A 27,730-nucleotide genomic window follows, 5' to 3' on the forward strand; every position below is an offset into this window, starting at 1 on the left:
TGCGGAGAGAGCATGCATCATCGTCGATAATATGTCTTAATTTCTCATCGGCGATTAGAATAGATCTGGCACAAAGCCATTTGTGCCAGATCTATTCAGTTTATATAGAGTGGGTAGATAGTCGTTACCTTAAATAATTGGCGTTGTTTTAATGAAATGCTTTTCTTTATGGAAAAATTAATTCTTTCGAGATAAATGTAGGTATATTTATTCGATGTTAGAAGAACGTTCACAAAGTTTAAGATTTTATCTCATGCAGTTTTCACTAAGTAACGTGTGGTACGAGAGATTCTTACTTTTTTTATAATTTAAATATGTAATTTCGAATGTAAACTCATATGTAGGTAAACTTCTCATATGTAGGTAAATCTCTTTTTGAGCTTTTCTAGAGTTCTAGCCTCGTTAGCTATTAGCCATCAGCTCTTCAGCATAATTTCTGAAAAGATTTAAAACCTAAAATTTAAATTTCTGTTTTGCAACCGTTTTTGCTTTAAACTCGTTTGAATTTCATTGTTAGAAATGTTTGTGAATTTACAATATCCTTACAACAAAAATGTGCAATACATTTACATATTATATAACGTTTTGCTGTGATTTTGCAATATTTGCAAATTTACAATAGAAATTTGTTGTGAATTTACAAAACTGACGTGGTATGCATGCATATTAGAGATTTGCATATACTTTACCACAAAATATTATTGTAATGTCACAATAAAACTATTAAATTTTGCACATTTTTGTTGGATAAAAACTTCCAACACTTTTGGAAGTTTACAATAGAAATTTCTATTTAATTTAGATAATTTGTAATTTTTATTTTATAATTATCACACATAAATTGTGTTCTGAAATAATAATACCAAACATAAACTAATAATACAAAACATAAACTGATAAATTATTTATAGATAATTTCTGCTAATAATAATAATAACTTTCTATGTTTACGTGACGGTGACGTTGCATTAATTGCGTGTATCTTCTCATTTGTTTTTATGCAAGCTGCTACGATCGTGTAGTATAAAGTTGCGTGTTTCAGAGCTCTCGTGCAATAACGAGTGCAAATCGGTGTAATAAATCTGCAAAGAGGAGGCGTTAAAACTTGAAGAATGTAACCACCTCGTCCGATCTCCTGTAAATCATTTCTGTCGCTGATGGTCGTCTTTTTAATATCTCACTTATATTTTAGTGAGTCTGAACATCGTTCCTTTTTTATACTTCTATAAATTGATCATATTTTCTTTTGTCTTTAAAACATATTTAGATTTAATTAATGTATACATAATCCAATTTAACATTCCAATAAAAAAATTTTCTATGTAAATTTAATATTAAAAATATTATGAATTTAAATATTATGAAAATCTTCTATTTGATATATCATCGGTTTATTTTTTCATTCTTATCGCGCGTGAAACTTTGCAGTGAAGTATTTTTAAATCATCAACAAACTATTCAATTTATTAGAGTTATTAGCAAACATGACGACAATGTAAGTACGAAATAATTTCAATAATCATATTACGTTTAATAAGTATTTAAATATTTTCGGCTTTATATATGTACTGTCATTATTTCAGTTGTAATTTTCGTTTATGTATAATGAAGCTATACAGTTATCGGGGTTTAGATCATGATTATTTCAAAGGAGAGAGAGAGAGAGAGAGAGAGAGAGAGAGAGAGAGAGAAAGAGAGAGAGAGAGAGAGAGAGAGAGAGAGAGGGGGAGGGGGAAGGGGAGAAGAAGAGGATAATTAATTTGAGCTTTCCGACTCATTTGCTTTTTCATGTCATGCTATATACCTATCTTTCGGGAAAAAGTACTTTTAAATATTCAAGCTGGAATATTTTATGTATGATGTGTTAGATATTCCTGCCATTTCTGTCAATCGCTCCACGTGCGTTGCTCTGCGACCATAATTGGTGTAAACTCGCTCTGTGGTTCCAGAAGTTTCCATCGACAGAAACTCACTACAAGCTGATTAACTCTATATCGAGCTGGTTGGCAGTCTAGACATTTCTCTTCCTACGTCTCTCTCTCTCTCTCTCTCTCTCTCTCTCTCTCTCTCTCTCTCCCCCCCCTGCCTCTCTATATTATATCTATATCATATCAACGTTATATTTACCGTGTTATACCATATTTCGCACTTAGTGCGTTACCAGATCGTGCTTTTAGTGCCTACTGAGGGGTATACTTTGTCAACGATTTCTATTAATTTCTAACATTCCATTGTTGTCGATATGTAGATTTAAGTATAAGACTACAAAGAACGTTCGGAGTTAAACCAGAGAGAGAGAGAGAGAGAGAGAGAGAGAGAGAGAAAAAGAGAGAGAGAGACGCAAAAATAACTTAGAAATTTTTTTAAAAAATCATCTAAAAAATATCTAAAATGGAACTTTTTTATATTTTACAGATATATAAATTACATATTTTACATTCATATATTATATATATATATATATATATATATATATTTATATATATTATAGATATATATATTTTTTATTTCGCACATCGTCGATATATTAAGAAAAAAATTATTAAAACTAAAATTTGAATTTTTTCCGGTAATTTTATTTTTTTTTCTTCTTACGCATAATTAAAGTTTTTTCATAATATAAAACTATTTACCCAAAATTATTCATCATTGTTTGTTTAAAAAATTATTCATAAAAACGTCGGATATAAAGAGCGTTTAGAATATATTTAAAGTTAGTTTATTTCTGTTTATTTCTTGTTATTCTGCCATCGTGAAAATGACAGTGTTCGACAAGAAATTTATGGACGTCATTTACTGCAGGGTTGGTTTTGTCGATCTATGCACTTGCATCTTTCTTGACAAGTCTCGTATAAACTTGTCAAACTTCTCGACATCGCTAACAACTAATAGACGAAAGCAGACATTAAATAACGATAAGAAGTTTTGATATCGATATAATTGCTTAATTAACTTAAGTATTTATTGAAGTTAATTTATACTAAAATGGATTCATTTTAAAATAATTTATTGATATATATTGAATGATTTTGAAATAATTCATTGATTCATTGAAAATGCTTTGCAGAATTTTTACAAGAATTATTTCAAATATGATAGGCAGATTTCGAAGTAAAAGTTGTGCAAACCATAATTTATAAGTTTCTTTATATTAGGTGTTGGAATTAATTCGTAGCGTTTTTAATGAAAGAATGTTATTTATTTCACATGAGCATTAAAAAATACATTAATGAAAGTACTTCCCATCACTTGTAAAACGCTACGAATTAATTCCAACACCTAATATATATAAAATAGATTTGAATAAATTGATAAGAATGATACTCCTTTGAATCTCTTCGATAATGAAGCAAAATATAAAATTTGTAAATAATCAGTAAATTTTTTATGAATAAATATACTAAGTTTTGTTTAATTATTTATTGTGTGATGTAATTAAAAAGTAGATACTTTATATAAAATACATAAGTTCCAAATTAATTTATTAAACTTTTGGGTCGCTGTCTCATTATTAAAATGTTTATTACGAATACACGTGTGTCATGAATAAATTGTCATTCTTATCTATAAATTGTTTGCTCTGTTTTTTGAAATTATTTAAGTAATGTATTATGTATATGATTATCCTTTATTATGTCGATCTTTGTTACTTATGATTCGCTATTTCTGTAATATTTATGGAGATAAATAACGTTTCTATATAGATAATAATCAAATCTAATAATTCAATCTAATTATTTAAATCTAATAATGACATGTCTCTATTTCGAGAGTCTTATTGTGCGATATAACAATCGATGTATTTTCTTTAGCGTATTCACAGTAATCAGTTTGGCAATCCGTCTCTCGTAAAATAAATCATTTTCCGTTTATATTGAGAAAGATATTGTGTTTCTCTATTTGTGCTGATTTCCGCACGTTGGTTTCCGACTATTTTTTTTATTATCTCTCGCCTTTACGCATGCTTTGAGTAAACTGCCCTGCGTACGCTCTTTTTCCTTTTTATCTTTTATCCTGGATTCTCATTTTCTGAAGGGGAAGATAGAAGGGATTCTTAATGGACAACACATAGATCGGAATGACAAGATATATGTGCTTTTGCGGAAGTTAAGGCTCATGAACATTGGAAGGGGGATGAAACTATCTGTTCTGATCCTTCCTGACCTTTTCTTATCCCTCTTTTTTTTTTCGTTCAATAAGAACACGATTCTTGCCTTTGTTTCAGCAAAGACCACATTGTGGAGAACCGTTAATGATTCGCGACGGTTTTCTGAATAATTAACAATGAAGGTTTATATTATTTTAATTTTTAATTCATCCATTTAATTTTTATTTATCGCAGCTGATATTAGTAATAAATAAGAGAAGAAATTTTTATCCTTTTCATTTATATTTTATTACGCGTAATTTTCTATTTATTATTAAATATAGATTAAAAATATTTATTGTATTATTACAATTTTATTGTAATATTATCCTGCACTAAACTCCGATTTAATGAATGTAAATCTCAATGATTAATTAATTTATTTACGAAACAAAAACATTTGATTGAAATATTTTTAACAACACTATTGGTATAGTTATTTAATAATTATGTAATAATTAGAAGAATTATATTTGAAATTATAATTGATTATTATATAAAATAAGATTTTTTAAAATACATTTTCTATCGCAAATGTTACCAAACAGTAAAAAAATTGTGCGCTTATTAAAATGTCATTAATTTTATTTTGTCAATTATGTTTGTAGAAAAAGGAAATCATATATGGATAGTATAGTTTTTACTTTCACTTATATAATAGATTTTGTAAGTTGAAAATTAAGAATTTCTTTTTTTTTGTGGAAACGCGAGACTTTTTTATAGGTTTTGTATAAAATATCCATAATACACTATTTATCTCCAGAGGCAACAACGTAATCCAATCAGTAAGTGCGTTATTTGTTGCGAAACGTGCTCATTCGAGTAACGGAGAAACTCGAAGATTCTCTATCTATTCTTTATCAAAGCAAACAAATAAGAGAAAAGAAATATTCATGGAACAAAGTAAAAATATAAAAAGTTATGCATATTATGATCTCGTTAAATTCTTTGCAATATAACATTGAATTTGAATTAGTACTATCCTTGAGAAAGTTATGTTCTTTAAACAGAAAATGAAAAAATAAAGTTCAGAAGTCATTTCTGAAAAGTTTCCAATTTCTCGAATCCACAATTCTTAAAATGTATTCTGCACATTTTCATCATTTTTCATAGGAAATAAAAAATAGTTCGTTATCTATGCGTCTTCTGCAATAATTAAATTTTTGAAGTATTTATTCTGCATCGAAGTAAAAAGTGACATTTAAAGATAATAAGAAATTTATATTAAATTATAATATGTATATAAATTTATATAATTTTTGTTTATTTAATATATGACATTTTATATATTTATATAATCTTATATAAATCTTACATATAAATTTTGTATTCAATATATAAATTTTATATTGTTTCTAATTACTTTTTTATATTATATTTAATATAAAATTGAAAAATAATGGGAATTTTACGTTTTCAAAGTAGAACATCTACGAAGATCTTGAAATACGTGTGAGGTAGTGTGAGGTAGCGTGTGTCAATAAATTTAATAGAAATTCTCGTGCTGCGCGTACTACCGCGCAACGATGAGCTTTTTATATGTTTTGCGTGATGCTCTGATTCGGATTTTTTTTTATCGGGAAAAATCCTCCCTTTATCGTCTGTTTCATGTCGCGCACGTGAAATGTACTTTGACGCGTTATAATATATATATAGCATTACAGCACGCGTTTCAAAGAATGTTTCTTTCACGTGGCATGTATCATATATGCATAAACACGTATGTGCTTCTCTCGATTTTTCCGCAAATCGATACTAAGTCCTTCCTTTTAACTTTTTCGTGAACACTGGTGGACACACCGGTGACACACAATAGTGCTTGATTGACCGATACTTATTTATAGCCGCGTGTAAATTTTTGTTGTGAATTCGTATCGCGTTTCAGATGAGAAGCGCTTCTGTGTCGTTTGCTGAAGGACGTGGAATTTGTGATGATATCGATCGAGTATCGTCGAAGGACTATCCAAACAGGACAGAAGTCGCACTTCTTTTTCTTGGGATAGGAATCACGATTAGCTTTCGTTCCTCCGAGTAGCTATTTATACGCGATCGGTAGTTTGTATCCGGCACAAGTTTCTGCAATCTTTGAGAGAGAGAGAGAGAGAGAGAGAGAGAGAGAGGGGGGGAGGGGGAAGAAAGTGATGAAAAAAAGCGGAAATTATAACTGTCGTCTTCCTTCGAAATGGAGCAATAACAACATATTGATATAGAATATAGGACGATTGTGATTTTATTTATCTTCTTTTATTTTTCTTCATTCTGTATTCGTCAAATCTTATTAATAACTTTGCTGCCTATATGCGAATTAAAAAAGTTCATCGTTTAAACATATCTTTCTGTTAAGCTATGCAAGATACTATTTGAGAAAATATATTAAAATATATTTGAGAAAATATAATAAATGGCTTTAGTCATCTATTGGAAAAATAATAGATTTCTTTTTACTACACCTAGATTAGATATTTTTAAAGAATCTTTTCTAAAAACTAATAAATCTTACGTTTAAAACATGATTTGTCTAACGATTTTATATTATACCTATGTTTTAGTGAGATTTTTTATTATTGTAAGCATATAATAATAAAATATTATGTAATATGATTAAATAAGCTTAATATCCATATTAAATTAGCATATTAAATTGCACATTTTTTTTATTTTACATTGTTATTTAGTTACTTTTTGATTCAAAATTGTATATTATATAACTTTATTTTTTACAAATACTTAAAAAAATTTTGATAATACAATCAATACGCCAACTGTAAAAAAATAAAAAAATAGTTCAGCACAAATCAAATAAAAGAAAGAATCCTATTTTCGGTTAAAGCGGATCTTAGTACTTAATAACATTTATATGCTATATTTTTTAGTTTTATAAATTATGCGCCGATTTGATTTGTTAGACTGGAAATGGAACTACAGCTAAAATATTAACGTCAAAAATTTGAGTTATAACGTCATAAAATTGAGTTAATGCTAAGATATTTACGTACTCTACTTTGTAATTCCATCCAATTGATGGATTCGTATAAGCCTTAAAATTGTGTCGAATTCCATTATCATGTACATTATTTTATTTCTGTTTTAGCTGATATATTCGATGAAGTAGATGAACAAATCAAGAAACATGCTGGTCTACAAGCGAATTGTGTAGGCGGTGGAAGAATTGAGCACGACCCCGACGAAAAGACCATCAAAGTTTATGGATATTCGCAAGTAAGTCTTGAAATTTAGTATGAAATTTATCGGAATATTTATTATTTGATCAATTTCGCACATCCTTGATTTAATCGACATAAAAATATTTTATTTTTCACTTTTATATGTTTTTGCTTTAATAAAAATAACAAGTTTTTTCTAGTAAGTATAGTATTTCATCCATTTTTGTCTATTTATTACAAAAATAACAGCTGTTTGATTTTCTGATTCACTGTGTGATTTTGTATATTCTGTATTTTCCACTTATTTTTTATTATTCATTGTGATATATTATGCGCTACATGTATATTTCATTCATTTTTCAACGTGAAGATCCTTTGTTAATCGAAATTATGTTCATACTTATCAAAGTAAGATTAACAATTGGACGACATGAACGACGTCTAAAGTGAATATATTCCGTGATATATTCCTAGTATCAGTTAGGCTTTAAATGCGGATAGAGGAATATCTATGATTAACAGCGCATAAACATTTTCACCTCTGTTGCTCGTTACGAGCTTTACGCCCACGTTCAGTCATCGTATGTCGAACTTTAGCAGATTAAATTCGTTCGACCGACAGAATTGGTGCCTCTGACGCAAACATAATCGAATAGGAACTTACGTGCGTTTTATCAGTTGAATTGTACGTGTAAAATAGAAATTTCCTTCAGTGGAGTGTACTTTTTATGTATATTTCCAATATTATGTTACCGCAAATACAATAGTTGAAAGAATAGGAAAAGAATTTAAACGAAACGCGCACGCGACGTTAATAAAATTGATTCTTTTTTAAATTCAACACTCAAATTTTCTCCGAAGTGTCATAGTACATATTTCAAACATTTTTTCACGTTGAACACGATAGATAGAGTTTGTGTAACATATTACAATTTGGAATAAATTAAAATGAAATAAATGAAAAAAGATCATTTTTAACATTTTTTTACAACAGAATAAAAGTTTGTTTCTTAATAAACGGTATCTAAAAGCTCTTTAATTTGAGAGCTTTCAAATGAATTTTAGTTTATGATTGTGTGACTTATTTTCATCAAATTATGATTGTTTAAATTTTAGACTTTTTGTATAATTATTACACAATTTAACAAAAAATCATTTTTTTTTCTCTGAAATAATATATACCTTGAAAATTTTCACATTCAACACGATACTGTCGTTAGAATTTATGTAACATGTCAGGATTTTTAGTAAAAATTGAGGTACAATATTAAATTGGTTGTCGCTCCATTTCATACGATATCGTGTGCGAAAAAAAATTTTTTAAATAATCACACTTTGGAGAGAGAAAATAGTTGATTTTTTACCGACCAATGTAATCAGTAAATCAATATTAAGACAGATATTTTATATTCAACAACAAAAATTCCTCTATTTCGTTGCGAAACGCTTTCTAGTGTACAAATGCTATAAACCTTGACGCTGCAGGTCGATCGATCTCCAAGCGTAAAATTGCAATTGCATTTACGTAAACTTGGAAATGTCCGTCGACTTCCGTAACGCAATTGGATTTTATTGAGCTATGTTATGGCATTTACGATCGTAAGTATTTCGCGTAAATAAGACAATTAATTATTACGAGTGTGTTGCAAAAATTACGACGGTGCTATAAGTTTTTACTTTCATACGATATCATTTAATTTTATTACATGCTAAACGCGCAATGCACTAGATCAAGCATTGTGTTTTTTAATTACAAAACTTGTTTTACGCTTTTATTTAAAGTAATATTTTTTTTCTTTTTTTTTCTTATATAATTTTAAATAATACCATATTATTATATCGATAATTATCATAACGCATAGGCATCTTGTATTGGCCTGAATATTTGTTTTATTTATTCGATAAAAGAGTAGATAATTTATTTTAATTAAAATACATTGCTTTAATCCTGCTATCTCTTGACAAAATTCTCGACATCTTGACGTCAGGGTTACTACTAGTAACCTTTCTCAATGTAAATTTTAATTACTGCGTTGAGTTTATTACATAAAGAGTTGTATAACTTCAATTTGGCTACAAGTTGCAATTTGTAAGGACGAAAGTAAGGATGCTATCAGACTACCGTTATCTTTAGTAAATAAATTTAAATATGATAGATATAGTGAAGTTGTGCGTTTCGTAAAATATGATATGAACGCCTCAACATGCTGCATATTCATCCTATTATATTTCAGAGAAAATATCTTAGTACTATATAGACATTATAAGGAATGAACAAGCCAATATATCTTAAAACGGCGGAAGCATTCCGAATTATTTATTCGAGAATTTAAATTGAATTTTGCAATCCATCCTGGAAGGATAATTCATATTACAAGAGCTTTACGAGAAATTAAGATTGATAAAAAAATATTTTTAAAACGCAAGATTTAAGAAAAAGATTCGAATGTATATATTAAAAACTAAAGAGTCCTCGGATAGAAGTGAAAGGATATTAGTAAGTAGATTTAAAGAGGGTCGCCCTCTTTAAATCTAACAACGCCCGGAGGAGAATAATTTTAACATTATCCTTGATGCTCTGTTTTCGTATCGCTAGTTACAGTTATAAGCAATGGGGGCGTATTTTATCTACTTCTGTCTTCTTGAAGATTATTCCTGATCCCATGAGAACATGACTTAATACCGTACAATTTACGCGAAGAGTAACGATATTATGTATGGAAAAAAGTATTAAGTTAATTTTATTAATAATAATTGTGAGATTTTTGTGTAAGATTAAAAACTATAAAATATTTTATGTAATTCTCTCTCTCTCTCTCTCTCTTTCTCTTTCTCTTTCTCTCTCTGATACTTGCTATGCAAGATCAATTAGAAACACGCGACGTTTCAAATTAATATTAACTCTTCGCTGACCAGTTGAACTTTAAAAGCATAGTCAATATTTAATTATGAATTATGATAGAATACAAATTATACCTGTAAAAAAATTTGCATTGAAGCTCAAAGATCTAGGTTGTTGACGGAAGATGCGAAATTCCACGTGACCGTAGATATAGATAGAGGGTTAATTCAATATTATATTATTATTGGGCGCATTCAAATCGACAAAGTGGTTAGCCTGCTTGCCGAGAAAATGAATACGATTGGTTGTTACTTATAGATTCAATTAATCACATTCAATTTTGCCAAGCAGGCCAGCTTGAATGCGTCGATTAATACTAAATTGCAATTCAATATTAGTACATTATTATAAAAACAAGTAATATAATTATTACAAAAAAATCCATTAAATTATCTATTTGCGTTAAATAATCCATTCACGTTATTTGGCGCATTTATAATGTTTTTCTTTCAACCTCAGAACTTTTTATTAATTTGAAAGTTTTTTTTACTAACACTCGCATTTAGCTTTCTTTAAAATACAGCATATTTCAATTTATCATCACAATTTTATCTAAAAGAGTCTATCCAAAAGCTTAATTTCCACTTTCTTTATTTTTTTTTACTTCCTTTTTGCTTTCGCGCATTGCTGCAATCAACGGCTGTGGCGATGTCAAGTATACACTTCATTAAAATTGAATAACGCGAAGTCTATTCTCGTAACAATTGCTACCAATTAATTAATTATAATCATTATGCTGGCGAATATGATAATAATTGAGCATGATAAAATGACCTTGTCACGTAAAGGTCATGACTGACACCATATTATTGTACATTTATTTTTAGAAGATGTGATAGACAGTTAATCATTTTTTATTATTTTTTTTTAATAGGGTTTTGGCAAAGCGGATCATCAAGTGTCGGTTGATTTATTGAAGAAAAAATATCCTGACTACAATATCACCTGCTCAGACGAAGGTTACTAATTAAGAAATAAATACATGATGACGCGATACACTATCACGCCTTTTAATTTAACAAGTATATGATACAGGATTGAATATTGCTTTGTACATTTAATACATTATTTAATTACTAATACAGTTACTAATAAAATATATGTATGTGTATCGGAATGAAATTAGATATGTTTTAATTGTTAAACATTCTAACTGTCTATCTGTTTTATAGAATGTCGCATAAAATGTAAGTAAATTAAATAATTTTAAAATTAAACAAGGCTATTTATTTATATTTTTCTCTAAAATTTCTTCTTTCTGTTTTATGGAATATTTTTATGTATTGTATAAAAAAATACAATAAATTAAGTAATTAAAATTAAAGGAAATTATTCATTTATTTGTTTTTATATTTACATCTCTCTTGGAAATTTCTTTATGTATAGGAATTTTTATTAATATAACTTAATTAATATATTTAAAATAATTTTATTTTCTATATCTCTCCCTATTTCCTCTTCCACCGTTTTAAATCAAAATATATATGGCTGTCTTTATTAATTTGAAAGAATATACATATATGTATATTTAAAGAATGTCTTAATATTTTTTAATAATTTCGTATTTTCTAAAACTGAGAATGGTAAAATGGTAAATTGCATTTTAGACTGTAGTTATTAAAGAGATGAAACAACTCAATCTTTTTACAATATCGTTCAAAGGTAAGTGACTGAATTACCCTATGTAATTGTCGGTATTTCAGCGGACTAAGAATAGCAATCGGTAACAGGAACGACCATGTTTAACATTCTTATATAGATGATCGTCAGTAGTTATATCGAGTTTCTGTTTTCTTGCTGCAACACTAGATGGCTACAGCAGTGTAAAATATAAATTCAAAAATAATAATAATCAAATATTAATTCAGGTTTAAGATTATTGACAATGATCTGTTCTTCTGCGGATTTATTGAAAATGCGAACCATATTTTATGGGAATGTCCTAAGTTTAATAAGGAAAGAAAGCTTATGATAGAAAAATTCCGCAAGCTAAATATAAAAATTAAAAAATATTTTGTCGATATTAGGGAAATTTTAAAGAAAATGAAAAATATTGAATTAGAGTTAATTACGGAATTTTTTATTAGATGTAAGATAGATATATAATATTTTAGTTGTATAAACTTTAGTGTTTGAGGTTACATGCAATTGTTTCCTTAGTTATTTTCGCTCCAACCTATTTTCCTTTCCTCCTTCTCGTTTTGCTTACTCAAATAATTTGAATGCGTTTAAAATATTTCAAATATTACATAAGTACATTTTTATGTAATAATATTAATACGCTATCTATCTGTAAGATCGCGAATGCGAATGTATGTAAAATCACTGTATTTGTACCTAAAATAGGCTAATAAGCTGAATTATCTCTCTCTCTCTTCATATTAATTACATATTATGTACAAAAATGTGTACATTGAAATTGTCTTTGAATTATGTTTAAAATTCAATTATATAATTCAATTTTATATAAATTCAGTTAAATGTAAATTTACATCTAATGCCAGCTTTAATTTTTATAGTAAAAATTGATACAGTAAAGATTTAGTTGTGAATTAATTTGAAGTAATATTCATAAAAAGTATTTTAAAGTATTTAAATTAATATTTTATTTTAAAGTATTTTTTGAGATAAAATTTTGATCCTAGAAGAAAAATTTTTACATCTTGATTAAAATATTACTTTATTAATTTACTTAGCGTAAGCCTTTTCTAATAACATTTATTTATATACAATATATTCGCATAATAAAGCGTCGAATGTAAAATCGTATGATATTTTAATTTTTGCCTTACATATTTGAACAGTTGAAATTGAAAGAATCGATGTTTATTTGTAACAAACGCCGTGTGCTTATTGCCCAATCATTTCGAATATGTCGGGCGTCTGATGAAGTCGTCAAAAATTTTTTAAGTTATTTTAGTATACTTAACCATGTTTTCCCGAGCCGCAAAATCAGTTGTAAAATCCGTTGGATCATGCCGAATTCATATTGGTGAAAAGAATTTCAAGGTATTTACGATTAAGTTTTGACAGCGAGAGATTTTCATTTTATACATTTCTACTCGCTTCATTATCGTAGATTAAATTGTTTATTTCTTTATACTTTTTATTAATACGTCGGTGTAATTAAAAATATTAATTTAGATTGCTCTAATTGGCGACGCTAGAGAAATCAGTCAAACTCTATCTCAGTTATTAAGAAATAACGTGAAACTGAATGCTTTTGCGTTATACGATGTGGCAGCTATCAACAGGCCTTTGCCTTTTTACAATTTCTATGATGAACAGCCATCCAAACCTATTGTAAGCGATTCATTGTTATATATTTTATTAAACATATTTCATTTTTACATATTTCATTAAAAAAGGTTAATATGTAAATTAAACAAATTATAATTAACATCATTATAATTAACAATTTTTATTAAAGAAAAATATTTTAAATATCTGTAAAACAAAAATAAATATCAATTAAATAGCCATCAGAAATGCCAACAATGAGGAAGAAATCCTATTTGGAGAAAGGCAATCATTCAAATGCAGTAATTAACAGCACGAGACAAACAGACAATAATCAAGGAAATAATGGAAGGGTAAAGAATGAACTTATTTATTATTTATATCCATTTATATCCATTTGTATTTATTAGAGTGTATTCAAATCTTTTAATTATGTTTAATATATTAATATTTTTCATTGATTATGTGTAAACATTTTGTTTTGCTAATATTAAGCAATAAAATAGATTTTTATAAAATTACCGAAGTATTTTTTCTAATTTTTATATAGAACTAATGAATTTGTCTCCCTATTTTAGAAATTATCTTTATTTAGTATCGTTAATATTTTTATTATTTAGAATTAATATTACCTTTTATTTAAAATAAGTAATGAAGTTAAATAAAATAAAACTGTTGTATACTTAAATGTGAAAGATTAAATATAGTACATTAAATATAAAAAAAATTGTATGATAAAGAAGTCGGTTTTTATGTAGAATCAGACAGAGAAACTTGTGGAAGCTCTTTACCATTTACCAATAGCTGAAGAAGCTCCAGCATTTAACGGTCCATTGATACCTATTGAGGAATTAATGCCAAAGGTAAGAGAAAAATAAATATAACAAAAAAAAAGTCTATAACATTTATATTTTAAATTTACAACATATACAAAAAATTGCTTGATAGAATTATTCACTTTAAAGAATATAGTTAATGTAGAATATAGTTAATGTAGAACTATATTTAAGAGCTATCTTTATATACACATTAGTTAATCCTAGTTATGATAAGCAAAGATAAAAATAATTTTTAATATATTGTATACATAATCGTATGTATGCTCAATATGCTGTATATTCTATACAAATTTATAAAATTTTTTTCATGGAATATTTTATGGAATATTATTACATAAAGTAAAAGTATTTTTTATTGTGCACAAGTAAAAAATTAAAATGAAAATAAATTTCCTAAAATTAAAAAGATTAAATTTCATAAAATTAGAAAAGAAATACAATCATATTTGTCGTACTTTTAGAGTTTTTGTTATGTCTTGATTCTCTCTCTCTCTCTCTCTCTCTCTCTCTCTCTCTCTCTCTCTCTCTCTTTCTTTCTATCTGTCTGTCTATCTGTTACCAGAGATATTGATTTTTGTATTCGATATTATTTCAATTTTAAAGAATGCATCTATTTTAATAATTATCCTAACATAAACTGTATTGTCATTTTGCTGGCAAAGGACAATAAAAACTGCAAAATTTGCATATTCACGTTTAAGTATGTCGTACAGTCAGTATCAATTTTTGCTATTTTTGGACGATATAGTGTACTATTGAAGAAATTATAATTTCATACATATACGTCATCTTTGTGAGACGTTTTATTTAGCAAGATTTTCTTGAGCATTTAAAATTGTTTAAATCATCGCTTAAATAAAATAAATAACCGTGATACGTAATGCAAATATTAAAATAATCGTAAAGTTTCCAAAAAATTTGATAATAGAAGCCTGAAGACGTATGCACTGAAGATATATTATATAAAATGACGCTCTCAGATTTTATAAAAAATAATGAGATATAAACTGGGATATAAAGTTAGCTAATCTACGAATAAAGTTAATCGATGCTGAAGAGCCAGCGGCCACATGTAAATCTTTAACAAAGAAAAGGTCTACAAGAGAACCGATCTTGAAATCGTGTCTCCGTCTGTCCTCAGGCGGGTAACGCATGCAGCAGGATGTGTCTTTATGCCAGAGTCCTGGGTGAGACGAGTTCCAGCAACATGGAAACCTGGCAAAGAGATTACGCCGTCCCGATTCGCAAGTGGTTCTTCGACTTGACGTATCCATCGTTTCAGGAGTACGATCTGAACTTCATTCCAGAAGCGAAAATCGCAAAGAAAGATCGATCGATTAAGAAAACGAGAAAAATCGAACATTTATCCTATAGTGCATTCGTTGCGAAAGAAAATAATCATCAATTGTTACCGACGTTTTTGTTGAATCATGGCGAAAAGCCAGCAAGAAGATTGATGAAGAAATTTAGAAATGATAGTATACTTCCAAATAGAGATGCACGTTGCAAAGGAACAGAGAAATCGACCGATTGGTCGATATCAGCAGTGCTATTGAATAATAAATTGAGGTTATTACATGAGATCTACGGTCGCATTATATTTCCTTTGTCTTCATTAAATTTTATAAATTACAAGCGTGAAAATAATCGCGAAGTAGGTTCATTCAATCGTGACAGCGAAACAACGGACGATACGTTAAATGTCGTTGAACAAGAAAATTGGATTCGACGAACATGCTCTAAAATCAAATCCATACTCCCAGACCTGCAGGCCAAAATCCGATTTCATTCGACAACCGCATCGGACTCGTATTGTTCGGAAAATATTTTTGTGGTGAACCAAGTGATTTCGTTTTCCGACATAATTTCCAATGCGATTCTTTTTACATCAAGGGATGATGAAGCTGATAAATCGAGGGCTGGCATTCGGAGGAAGATAGAGGAATTTTGTATGCAGCGGAAAAAAACTCTTAAGAAAAATAAAGAGAATGATATGTGTAAGAAAAGAGAGAAGTTGTATGAAAAAAGGGATAGGGAATGTCAAAAGAAAGAAAAGAAGACTGCTTGCACCGGGAAAATAAAATGGGCAGGCAAGAAACAAAATGCAGTTTCCTGCAATAAGAAAAAGAGTTCTTGTAATGAAAAATATCCCCGCGATTGCCATATACCTTGCGAGGCGGAGATCCAAGAAGATCCGTGTAAACCGAAAAAGGATACTTGTAGAACAAAAGAAGATCCTTGCGAACGAAAGGTGGAGATCCGAGAAGATCCATGTAAACCGAAAAAGGATATTTGTAAAACAGAAGAAGATCCTTGCGCTGGACCACATTCCTTTAAGCAAGAACAAACTCCTTATAAACTGCATGACGCAAGTCCATGTAGGTTAGATGTTCCTAAAATAAAAGAAGATCCTTGCGCTGGACCACATTCCACAAAGCAAGAACAAACTTGTTATGAACTGCATGACGCAAGTCCATGTAGGTTAGATAAGAAAAAAGATATCAAGAAGAAAGAAGAAATAAAAAAACCTGATTGTTCACAGATTAAATATGTTGATCCATGTAAGAAGAAAGAAGAAATAAAAAAACCTGATTGTTCACAGATTAAATATGTTGATCCATGTGAGAAGAAAACGTGTCCGCCTGTTAAAAAGGTTCCAGAATGTTCTGGTTCAAAAGGAAAAAGCTCTTGAAAATATCTCATTTATGCATTGTTTATGTATAAAATATTTTCTGAAAAAAAAACTTTCAATGTCTCTCTTTTTATATATAAAAATCACAATAGAGTTAAAAAATATTTTCGCCCCCCCCTCCCCCCCCACACACACACATATAAGTATTAATTACAAAATCTATGTTAACTTTAAAATGAATTATTTCGGAACAAAATCTAGTTTATATTAATGTAAATTACTATTATTTTAAAGAAAAAAAAACTATTATTTTTATAATATCTCATATCTGTAAAGTACTTATATAAGTATATAATATGTTCTGTTACATATAAATCTGTAAGTAATAATAAATATTATTTTTTTTAATACAGTATTGTAAATTTTTTTAGTTATATTCTTTTAAATATAGAAGTCACAAAAAACAAACCTCTAACTAAATAACTATATGATAACATATTTTTTTATTTCAGCCACAACCAGAAAATTTAACTGTGAAGATTTCAAAATCCGAAATAATAGCAGAAGTAAGTTTTTGGAATATTTATTATTATATTTTATTATTATAAAGGGGAATTTAATTATTTTTTTATTTGATAAATAAATTATGAAACTATAAGGATATCTTTCGTATTTGAGAATATTTTATTTGCATATTTTTTAAATAAAATTATACGCGATTAAATTAAAAAAAATTATCCAAATATACGTTGAAAAACTCGCAAGAATGTTTTATGATCGCTGTGGCTCCACCTCCCTTCTGCCTCTTTTCTCGTTGAATTGTCTACTTTAAACTATTCAAAATCTTACAATACGTGAAAAAGGATACCTTATTCACATAATGAACTATTATAAATTTTATTTCTGATTGCTTTGGTCGTCATCTCTCTGCAGAGAAGAGAGAGTTCATCGATGACATCTGCGGTAAAAATAACGGGAAGTGGAAAACCGATCGAGTCCAATCGGATCCAAACCAACAGAGATTTTCTATCGATCATCAATTCATGTCAACAGTTTACAGGAATCAATTTTGTCAAAGATTTTCAGCAAGATTTCAATTCAACAGTCAATCACAAGGATTGCTCCGATTTTTCTTTTCTACATAAACATTTTGTCGCTCATCCTTGCTATTGTAGCAATCAATCTGATGAATTTGAGGAATCGAAGTTATCGTACGATGATTATTTCCCTCAAGGTGAAGAATACGAAGACGAGATTGGTATAGATGAGCAACAACTAGATAAAAAAATAAAAAAACCTAGTAAAGAACCGCCGATTGTCGATGATGAGTACGACAATTTTGAGCCGATGCTATTGTTTGAAAATAATAAATATGTCAATGGAGGTCCATTAACGAGGTTTATCACACGCGTACATTTTTCAAGTATTGAAGAATTAACAGAACCTGATCGAATAACGCTGATGTCAGAAAAAGTTTCCAACAAGGACGCTATCGAAAAATTGGAAACTCTGATCGAGAAAGTAGCAGAGTTCAAGCGTCGAGTTTTCCGATCCAAACATGAAGCACTGAAAATCGAGACTACGACAGACGAAAGAAAAGAAAAAAAAATCGTCAATGAAAACAAGGACAATGAATCAATGAAAATAGAAACAACAAATCAATGAATTGATCCTATTTTTTGTATGAATCAAAGGATCACTCTGTGTAAGCATGTAAGCATTAAGCTAGATTATAGCTTCTCTATTATATTCATGAACTATATTCGCATTAAATTATTATTTTCATTCTTTACCCATAAAAGAATACAAGCGCTTTGCTTTTGTCTTGTTAAACACTCTAAAGGAGGGAGGTGGGCCAAGAGCGCTGGTCGGGATTACCGCGAGATTATTGAGGAAGTGCAGCAAAATCCTTCACGAATTAATACGTAAAAACCAGCAGGCAGTTAGTGGCAGAGTACTGCGGCTAGGTGAGCCAGACTGTGGCGAAGATTCGCCTGATGAACCAAAAAAGAGTCCATGCGGTCCACCCAAAGGCCCCTGTCAGCCCGTCGAACCACCGGGTTATCCCTCCAAGCCAAAACCCAAAAAAAAGCCATTCAGCGTTCAATGCCCACCTAAGAAACCGTGCAAGAAAGAGAAATGCTGAATCGCGTCAGTAAGAGACAGAAGGTACGTGGAGGCATCAGCGGCTATCATAAATATTGTTGATGAAAACGAAGAGCTGTTGTTATTTCTAAAAATATAAATATATATTTCTTTATCTTCATCTCTTTTTCTGAATCCCGCAGGCTATCCAGAAGTTAAAGTTCGTACAAACAGAAACTTTCCTAAGAAGTCTACCAAGGTCTATCTTTGAAATAGGAGAATTAGGATTTAATCGATGGAACTATAAAATCTGTTCGATGAATATGTTCAACTCAGGATTGATTTGCACAAGAGATTTTAGTTCCTTCAAGTCTAGAAACATCTTTTTAAGGCATAAATCATTTGATCGGATTCACGAACAACCAAGAAAACATTTATTGAAACATTCATTTATGACGAAATGTAAACTGCCGGCTTTGAATGAATCAATATCGGCAATGTCAGTCTGCTATTCAACAGTTCCATCTTCTTGTCTACCACTTTTAAAATTCATTGAGAAATATTTTCTGCTTTATCATAATACTTTGTCGCTACCTTGTCATCAATCAGTCAGTTTGCTACATTCTTTCGCTTTATATTCGAAATTCATAAAGAAGTCGCCATTCTTAAAGATTTGTCGTGAGAAGGATTCACAATTTCTGGAATATCTGGAATACTCGAAGTCATTAGCACCATCTTCTAAATATTTAACGTGCCTCGAATATCTGTTAAAATGGAAACTCCTATCTCCAGAACTTTGCAAACAATATTTTTTATCATGTTCTATGTCTCCTTTAATGTGCTCACTTTCACAGTGCTCACAAAATGTTTCCAAAAACATTCAGGAAATATCCAAGAAGCTGCCAAAATTACAAAGAAATAAAACGTATAAGACATCCTCTCATCGTAATCTCTGTTATCCGATTTTCCTGCACAGGCGAGGATTTCACAGTTCTTTGTTTCTTGCTAAATCAGATTCTAATAAGCCTTCCGCTTGCAAGGAAATGGATGAACTCTGCAAACCGATCGAGATAAAGGAAGACTGTAGCAAACCTTGCAAGGAAAAGAGCGACGTTTGTTACCAAGAAAAGGTCAAGTGTGATAAATCACAGCGAAACAAGAAGACGAAACAAAAACACGAAACAAAGATAGAGAAAAAGATCATGGAATCCGAGTGTAAGAAGACTTGTCTGCCAATAGGTAAGTGCGAACTGCCTCGAACTCTTCCACCACCGAAGATGGAGTACGCAAAGGTAACGTGCGCCCCGCCGAAGTTTGCGAAGCTTAAATCGTGTCCACATCTGGAACACATTCAGAAAGATGATGAATTTGATAAAAAAATTAAACTGACTAATCCCAAAAAGAAGAAAATTTGTGCTCCACTTCCATTGCCGAAGCCACCGAATGCACCTATTATACTTTGTCCCTGTCCACCACCACCCAAACTACATCCTGGCTCGTGTCCATGCTATGAGATAAAAGCGTTAAAAGAGCGACCCCCGACACAACCATGTCTGTTGAAGAAGAAATATCCCTGTCCCACTGACGTATACTATTGTCCTCCGCAAAAGAAGCCATGCAATCAAATAAAACTTGAATCTGAAAAATGCGAACATAGGAAGAAAAAGAATACGTCGGCATCTTGAAGCATCGTATGAGAAACGAATGTAGCATAATATATTGGTCATTATTTTTTAAATACATAACCAGAAAGTTGAAAAAATTTTAACAAAAAAGAGGATTTACATTAAACAAGTTTCAAATATCAAATAATTTTTTCAAAAAATTGAACATTCATTTGCATTGAGAATAATTATTTTATGTACAAAACATTGACTCATATACGTAAATTGTTTTATCAAAAATTTTGATAAAATAATGACTGATTATTGTTCAAAAATATACACAGGATGATAGTAAGGAATAAGTTTTACAGAAAAATATCTTAAGATATGAGAAAACAAGAATGCGCACAGCAGTGATTTCTGCGAGATCTATGAAATTAGAAATTCGGTCTCCTGGATCGATAATTGTCAACAATTTAAGGCCGACTTGTTCATCTTCTGTCAGATCTGCGATTGATAGTGTATTCTCCGTCTAATGATTTCATTTTATCTATCTGTAATTTTTTTTTCAAGAAAGCACCACTGATCGCGAGAGTTTAGTGCAAGGTGAACAAACCAGCTACCGATGCATGTTGCTTGTCGCGTGACTAACGGATTATCTATTCTAAAATTATATGCTGATAATATATACTAATGCGTGTGCGTGTTCAGCCTAACATAGAAGAATTCCTATAAATATTAGTTACAATTCGATAAATGTGTGTAATGTTTATCGAAATGTATCAACTTAAAAATATAAACACACCATGCATATCAAAATCATACGTTATAAAATAAATTTGTTGTGGATGATTTCCGATATTATTATGTATAAAAATTTAATTTGTATCATATTTTTTATGCATTATATCAACACAAGAAATGATTAATTTGTTTGATTTAGCTAAAAGAGTTTAAAAACAAATTGTTTTCGTTATTTTGAATAGATTTTGTTGGTCATACGGCATTCGATGTGCATCTTACTAATTTTTTAAAAGAAAAAATTCAAGTCTAAATTCGAATAGATCTCGCAGCTAATTGTACAAAATGTATTATTTTCGTTTTGCGCGTATTCCACAAATTAATACCTTAATGATTTCACAGAAAAGCGATGAATACAGTCGACTAGTCGATATAAATGAATTCATATTAAATTTATGGAACGCAAGCTCGGGAATTAGATTTATATATTTCTATTTTTCTCTGTTTTGTCTAATACAAAACATAGAAATACAAAATGCTAAATACTTGTGAGGAGCTAAACAAAATATTTGTCAATTATTAAAACAAATTTTTGTGATATAAAGAAAGGCTTTTAGTTTATATATTATGTATCGACTACAGAAACTTTGACTACACGTTTATCGATCGATTATGTATATCATACATTTTGTAAATAAAGTCTTGTCTATTAATATTATTTAACATTGAGTATTTTTGAATACAAAAATGTGATATTTATATTTTCCCGGCAACTCGATATGGAAGAGACAGTTATAGGTTTCAATGAAAGCCTCACATTTTGCGAGTTTTACAACCATCTCTGCTCAACGATAGGTCATATCCATTGCTACGATGCGTTTTAACGAGAACGATATGCGGGATGAAAGGGAGGACGAACAGCGGATTGCTGTGAATAGAGAAAATCGATTTCTACTGTTGGTGATCGGTTCCAACGTTTGATTCGATCCTGTTGTGTACGCGATAATAATCGCTGTACGTGCGGACGCCATTTCTGCCGTATTTCGACGTATATCATGCGAATGTGTGCGTACCGGCAAGCACACGATACGAAATCGGCATCAAAAGCGTCTCGTTACAATAATATCGACATTTATATACGACAGGGTTTCAACTGAGAGGAAGTTTGGGCGGCGGAAAGACGAAGGTCCTTATCATTTTATTATTGGGGTGGGTAGGCAGGCAACCCTCGCCCTTCTCCGAACGATGCTTTACTTTTACCTCCCATTGTCTGTCCTTCGAGTTGGACCTCGACGCTCTCTTAAAGGCTTAAGCGCCGTTTCCAAGCGCCCAATAGGATAATCTAGCCTTTCCACTTCGCTTCCTGTTTATTAAAATGGAAGCGACTCAGTCGTTTGACGTTCACACTATTGCAGAACCACGTACGTTTAATTTTGTCATTTTAAAAAAACTCTCTAATACAAATATAAATTTTAATTATAATTATATAAATATAATATATATAAAAATGTATATATATTTAATAATAATTATATATATATTTATATATTTAATAATAATATATAAATAAATATATATATATATATATATATTTAATAATAATTATATAAATATTATATATATATATATAAATTGATGTATAATTATACGTTTATAATTATGCAAATAGCATTTCCTATTCTCCTTGTATGATTTGTTAAATTAATAGACTTCAGATCGAAAAAAATATTTTAGTACCATATCGTTTGATAAGAAAAATTATAATTTTTATTAAAAATAATATAGATTTCAATATAAAAATGCATTCGGTATATATATTTCAGTATAGTATTATATCAATTGCCGGGAAATCCAAGAGAGCGGTCTCGGCCGAAATCGCTTTCGATGAGAGAGTTATCTCGTGCTCGCGGAAACTTCTCCTACGGCGTTCTCCTCGCGCCAGGTTTCACCGGTGCAAGATATCGCGAGCATTATCACGGGCGTTCACCGTGATTGGTCGGATTCGAGGGTATCGTCTCTTTTTCCACCCTCTCGCTCGACCAATAAGTGACGTTTCCAACCGAGAAAGGGTGCGCGGAGGGTAGGGAGCTCGAAAGGGGGTGGCAATTCGGCGAGAGAGACGAGACGTGCGATGTTCCGAGGGGGTTGCGAAGGAGGGAGACGAGGAGGAAGTGAAGCGATAGAGGAAGAGGAGGAGGAGGAGGATGAGGAGACGGGAAGGGGAGAAAACTCTCTGCGTGGAAGAGAGCCGAGCGGGTCGGGCTTCTCGGTGGAAACAAGCGGGATGGATAAACTTCGGAGCGACTGTCCCCGAGGCTGATGCATAATTCAGGAATCGTCACCGGCGAGGATATTGCCAATTTGGCGTCGATGAAAATACGATCGGATTTGTGTCGGCTACCGCCCAGAATGGAGCTCGCTCGCCAGGATACACATCCAGTGAATTTAACACCTTCGCCCGACCGACCGACCGCCCACCCTGCCGTACGTAATTGCATCGCAACCAATCCGCGGACTGGTGTACACACGATCGCCTCTCTAATAGCGTTCGCCGTTTTCACGCCGTTTCCGATATGGACGGGGAGTTAAGAGTTCTGTGACATCGCCGGACAAATTACGGTAGCCAATAGCTTCGTGCGGCGCTTTATCGTCGCGCGGCGTCGCGCGGCGTCGCGCGGCGTCGCGCGGCATCGTTTGCGTAGCGGCCGTAATGAATGGTGAAACGTATTGAGATGTGATACAGAAACGAAACTCTACTAAGCACAGGAATTTTGTTACAACCAATTTGATGTAAAACTTCTGAAATTATCAAGCAATTATATGTACATGGAAAGAATGATTTTACTAAAGTATAATTCTAAAAATTCATTGATAAAATTTAAAGAGATACAGATTTAAAAATATTTCGTTAGACTATCAAAATAACTATATAGAGCGCTCAAGCATAATGCTACAAAAAGTTTTGAGATTCTAACTTAATCGTCCTGTAATGAATATTCTGGTCTAACAAAATTGTTCTTCCTGTGTAGGAAATCTTTTTGTATAATTTAAAACATTAGCATTTAAGTTTTTTGACAATTATCTTAATGTATTTTTTATGTATATTTTTTGGAGTATTATACAAAATCGATTGTCTCGATATAAAAAAATCACTATTCGTTATAATATATCCTTTTATGAAGAACAGTAAACGTTACGCTGGATTTTAAGTAAATCGATGTTTATCGTAAAATATTCCAATATATCAGGCTCGATCATACGATTTCTTTTTTTAAATTCAAAGGCTTATAGAATGTCGTGTATTCTTTTTTTCTTCAAAACGGCGACGGTGCGATTCTGATACTGATTGATGGAAGATTATCGGTTTTCCATGGTTTTCGCCACAAGAATTTTCGAGGGTGGCAGTCGAAAAGGCCGTATAAAGAAGGATCGTCCAACGTTCGACGATTTTCCACGGATGTGGGGACAACGCACGGCATGAAATATTTATAGGAAGAGGAAAAGGGAGAAACGAGATATCGGGGCACGATGAAAAGAATACATTTCGGATCGATTCAATTTGTCAACGCGCCGCTAATTGCGTTATTATGCCACTCTTTTGTGCGCCGAAACGCCTCGATCATCAATAATCTATAAAAACTTGGCGTTGATAGCGATGAATTGTTGAGCGAGAGGATTCACGGAGAGAGAGATTATGAGAGGATTATGATTTCCTGATATAGCTTAGATTAATGAATAGAAGCGAGTTTTTTCGCAGAGATAATTGAGTTGTTGGATGGAATAGCATAAGTTATATTTTTCATATTTTGAGATACAAAAATATTTGTAAAAGTCGACCATTAAGCTAACCTGTGATTACTTTTAAATGAGAAGAAATTTTTAGCAAAAACGATCTTAAAAGGAATAAATAACATTTTAGAATTTTAGAATTTTTCAATAAAAAATTTAATCTATTTCACTATTACGATTAATTTTCATTTCTTATGATTTATTAATAATACGTATTTTTCTTGTAATTTACTTACATTAAATTAGAAATCATTTTTAAGAAATCATTTTAAAGAATTTTTTTTATAGAAAACGAATGAAATGGGAAAGAAAAGCCAAATTGAAAAAAATGTAGCAGTTTTCTTGTAAATTTATTCCTCGGATGGACGAAGGGTTTGGTGACTTGGCCAGAAGGCGGGAAGAGTCGAAGATTTATGATACCGGATGCGCAAATACGGTGAAACTTCCCCGTATCCGGAGTGGCGAAAACTTTTGTCGGTGTATGCCTGGCGCCTTTCCTTTTTTTCTTCGATTTTGCAATCGTTAGGATATGAGGCATTTTTACGCGAAAATATGTAGAACACGATAAAGTTCCATTGATGTTAACTTTTAAAATTAAACTGATTAAAATTATTATGCAAAGTGCAAGGTATGATACACACACTTAACTCTGGTATTTTAAAATTAATTTGCATTCTTTGTGTGTGTGTGTGTGTGTATGTGTGAGCTTTTTAAATTGACTTTTATGTCTCTTAATTTTAATATGAAAAATATCTTATAAGAATGTTATCAAAGAATTTTCTTTTAAATTATATAAATATTTTTCCACATTAACTATACATTTATTTATTTTATTACTATTTTATTTAAGTATCTCAAATTTAAAAATATTAAAATTGATCTTCGCACGTTTCATAACGATTTCGGCCACTCAAGCCTGTGTCCCAAATGACACTGAAAATTCGAGTTATACAAGTTGTCAAAGTTCTTTCGGTCCGATTTGCACGAGAGGATCCACGGGAGGGAATTTCAAGCGAACAGGGAGCCACGCTATCGGACCGAAGGTTAAATTAGATTTCGTACTTCCGGGACGTTGCAAGAACCTTAAAAGAGGAGGTAAGCGCGGGCAAACGTCCTCCTTTCCTGTACCTCTCGACAATCTCGTTCGTTTGTTTCTTATTTGTTTCCCGTGGTCCTGTAGTCGAATCGGCTAACTTGTTTGTTCGAAGCTTTGCTAGCTTTATGCAATATCTTCTCTACGACTTCGCAGATTTACGACTGTGACAGAGAAACGTAATCTCGCGTTGAAATCAAGGGAACATTTTACTATTTTACCTTTAATACTTTTTTAACATTATGGATATAATTATTTACATCATCATTTTTATTGTACCATTTTTATTGTATTATATATTTTTTTGTATACTATTTTTTTTATTGTATATTTAATATTCTTATTATTATTTCATATTTTGATTACGTTTAAGGAAGGTTTTAGTTTTGTACTGTAGATGAACAGATTCTAAAGCGTACTTCTCTAGAAATGGGAACTAGAGAGTTTAATACTCTCAAAACGTAGCTAGAGTGTCGATTTCATGCAATTCGTGGGACTGAGCTTTCGGAGACTTTGTTACGTGCTCGAAACGAAGAAAGGGTGCGTTCGCGAAGAAAATTTTAAGGACTCAATTCGCATTATACTCTCGACTCAGAGTAAAGGCAAGAGGTTACCGCAAAGGACCGTCCGAGTATAGTTGCAGCAACAATAGACGACGTCATTGATAATAAAACAACTACACGTATTGCAATAATATCTTATTATTGTAACACATAAATATTTCACGTATTTCAAATAATAGTAACGATTTATAGATCAATTTTTGTTATAATATTATTAAAAATTGTATTTAATATTAACTGCTTGATTATCTAATACTATTAATTTTGTTTACTCAATTTTGTAAAATTATATGTTAAAATTTTGTTAAAATTATAATTAAATTAATTACAATTACAACTAAATTATAAGTTTACTAAATTTTTATATATGTTCTCGCATTAAAATGTTAATAACATTTTTAAAGAGCAGTACATTCGTAAACATTTTTAAGAATAATATATTTTAGGACAAATTAACAGGAATAGAAAAGAACCAACGATAATGTGATATTTCTTTCTCGAACTCATCTGTCTTTCGGGATTATCGATGACATTTAAACTTCCAGTAACACGTGCATTAGATCGTATAACGCATCGATCGTACTCACCGCTTCATTGGTTCGCTATTAACCCCTTGATATTTAACCCCGTAATTACTGTAACGTCGCCCTCACGGTGGTTCCCAGCGATCCCATGTGTAAACGCGCGTGTGTGTTCAATAGCGTCAAAAACAAGACTAAACATGGAAGGAAAAGTATGATTTTTTTTCACATATATCATATTATTTTTTTATTAGGTAATCTTTAAATTATTTAACTTTTAAAATATAGGCGATAAATCTGGTAAATTATTAATTGATTCATTAATTGATTTATGTGTGTTCTAACAATATTTCTAAAATTTGAGATAGTTTTAATTTAAATAATAATAGAATCGTTATTTTAATGATAAT

The 27,730-nt window shown here is 30.6% G+C and overlaps 2 protein-coding genes across 3 annotated transcripts in view; both read left to right on the forward strand.

Annotated features, from left to right (window-relative positions):
• Positions 1–11,433, forward strand: part of LOC105149025 (sex-regulated protein janus-A) — a 77,551-nt gene extending 66,118 nt beyond the window's left edge. For both annotated transcript variants that reach the window (XM_011061163.2, XM_011061170.2), the window contains exons 3-4: positions 7,239–7,366; positions 11,088–11,433. In XM_011061163.2, the coding sequence (XP_011059465.1) occupies positions 7,239–7,366; positions 11,088–11,180 (221 nt within the window). In that variant the 3' untranslated portion in view covers positions 11,181–11,433. The remainder of the gene's footprint in view (positions 1–7,238; positions 7,367–11,087) is intronic.
• Positions 11,434–11,567: 134 nt separating this feature from the next.
• On the forward strand, positions 11,568–17,167 carry LOC105151402 (uncharacterized). The gene is made up of 5 exons (XM_011065093.2): positions 11,568–13,222; positions 13,358–13,516; positions 13,693–13,806; positions 14,212–14,316; positions 15,434–17,167. The coding sequence occupies exons 1-5, from the start codon at positions 13,145–13,147 to the stop codon at positions 16,982–16,984; spliced, it is 2,007 nt and encodes a 668-aa protein (XP_011063395.2). The 5' UTR covers positions 11,568–13,144; the 3' UTR covers positions 16,985–17,167.
• Positions 17,168–27,730: the final 10,563 nt, after the last annotated feature.

Source organism: Acromyrmex echinatior, chromosome 3, assembly GCF_024713525.1.
Source record: "Acromyrmex echinatior isolate Ae372 chromosome 3, ASM2471352v2, whole genome shotgun sequence".
NCBI classification, from domain to species: Eukaryota; Metazoa; Arthropoda; class Insecta; order Hymenoptera; family Formicidae; genus Acromyrmex; species Acromyrmex echinatior.

Bases quoted from the DNA above. Each gene is read 5' to 3' on its own strand.
- LOC105151402 (XM_011065093.2), top strand. From the start codon at position 13,145: ATGTTTTCCCGAGCCGCAAAATCAGTTGTAAAATCCGTTGGATCATGC. The intron at 13,223-13,357 runs GTATTTACGATT...ATATTAATTTAG, and splicing joins TTGGTGAAAAGAATTTCAAG to ATTGCTCTAATTGGCGACGC. The intron at 14,317-15,433 runs GTAAGAGAAAAA...GTCTGTCCTCAG, and splicing joins TTGAGGAATTAATGCCAAAG to GCGGGTAACGCATGCAGCAG.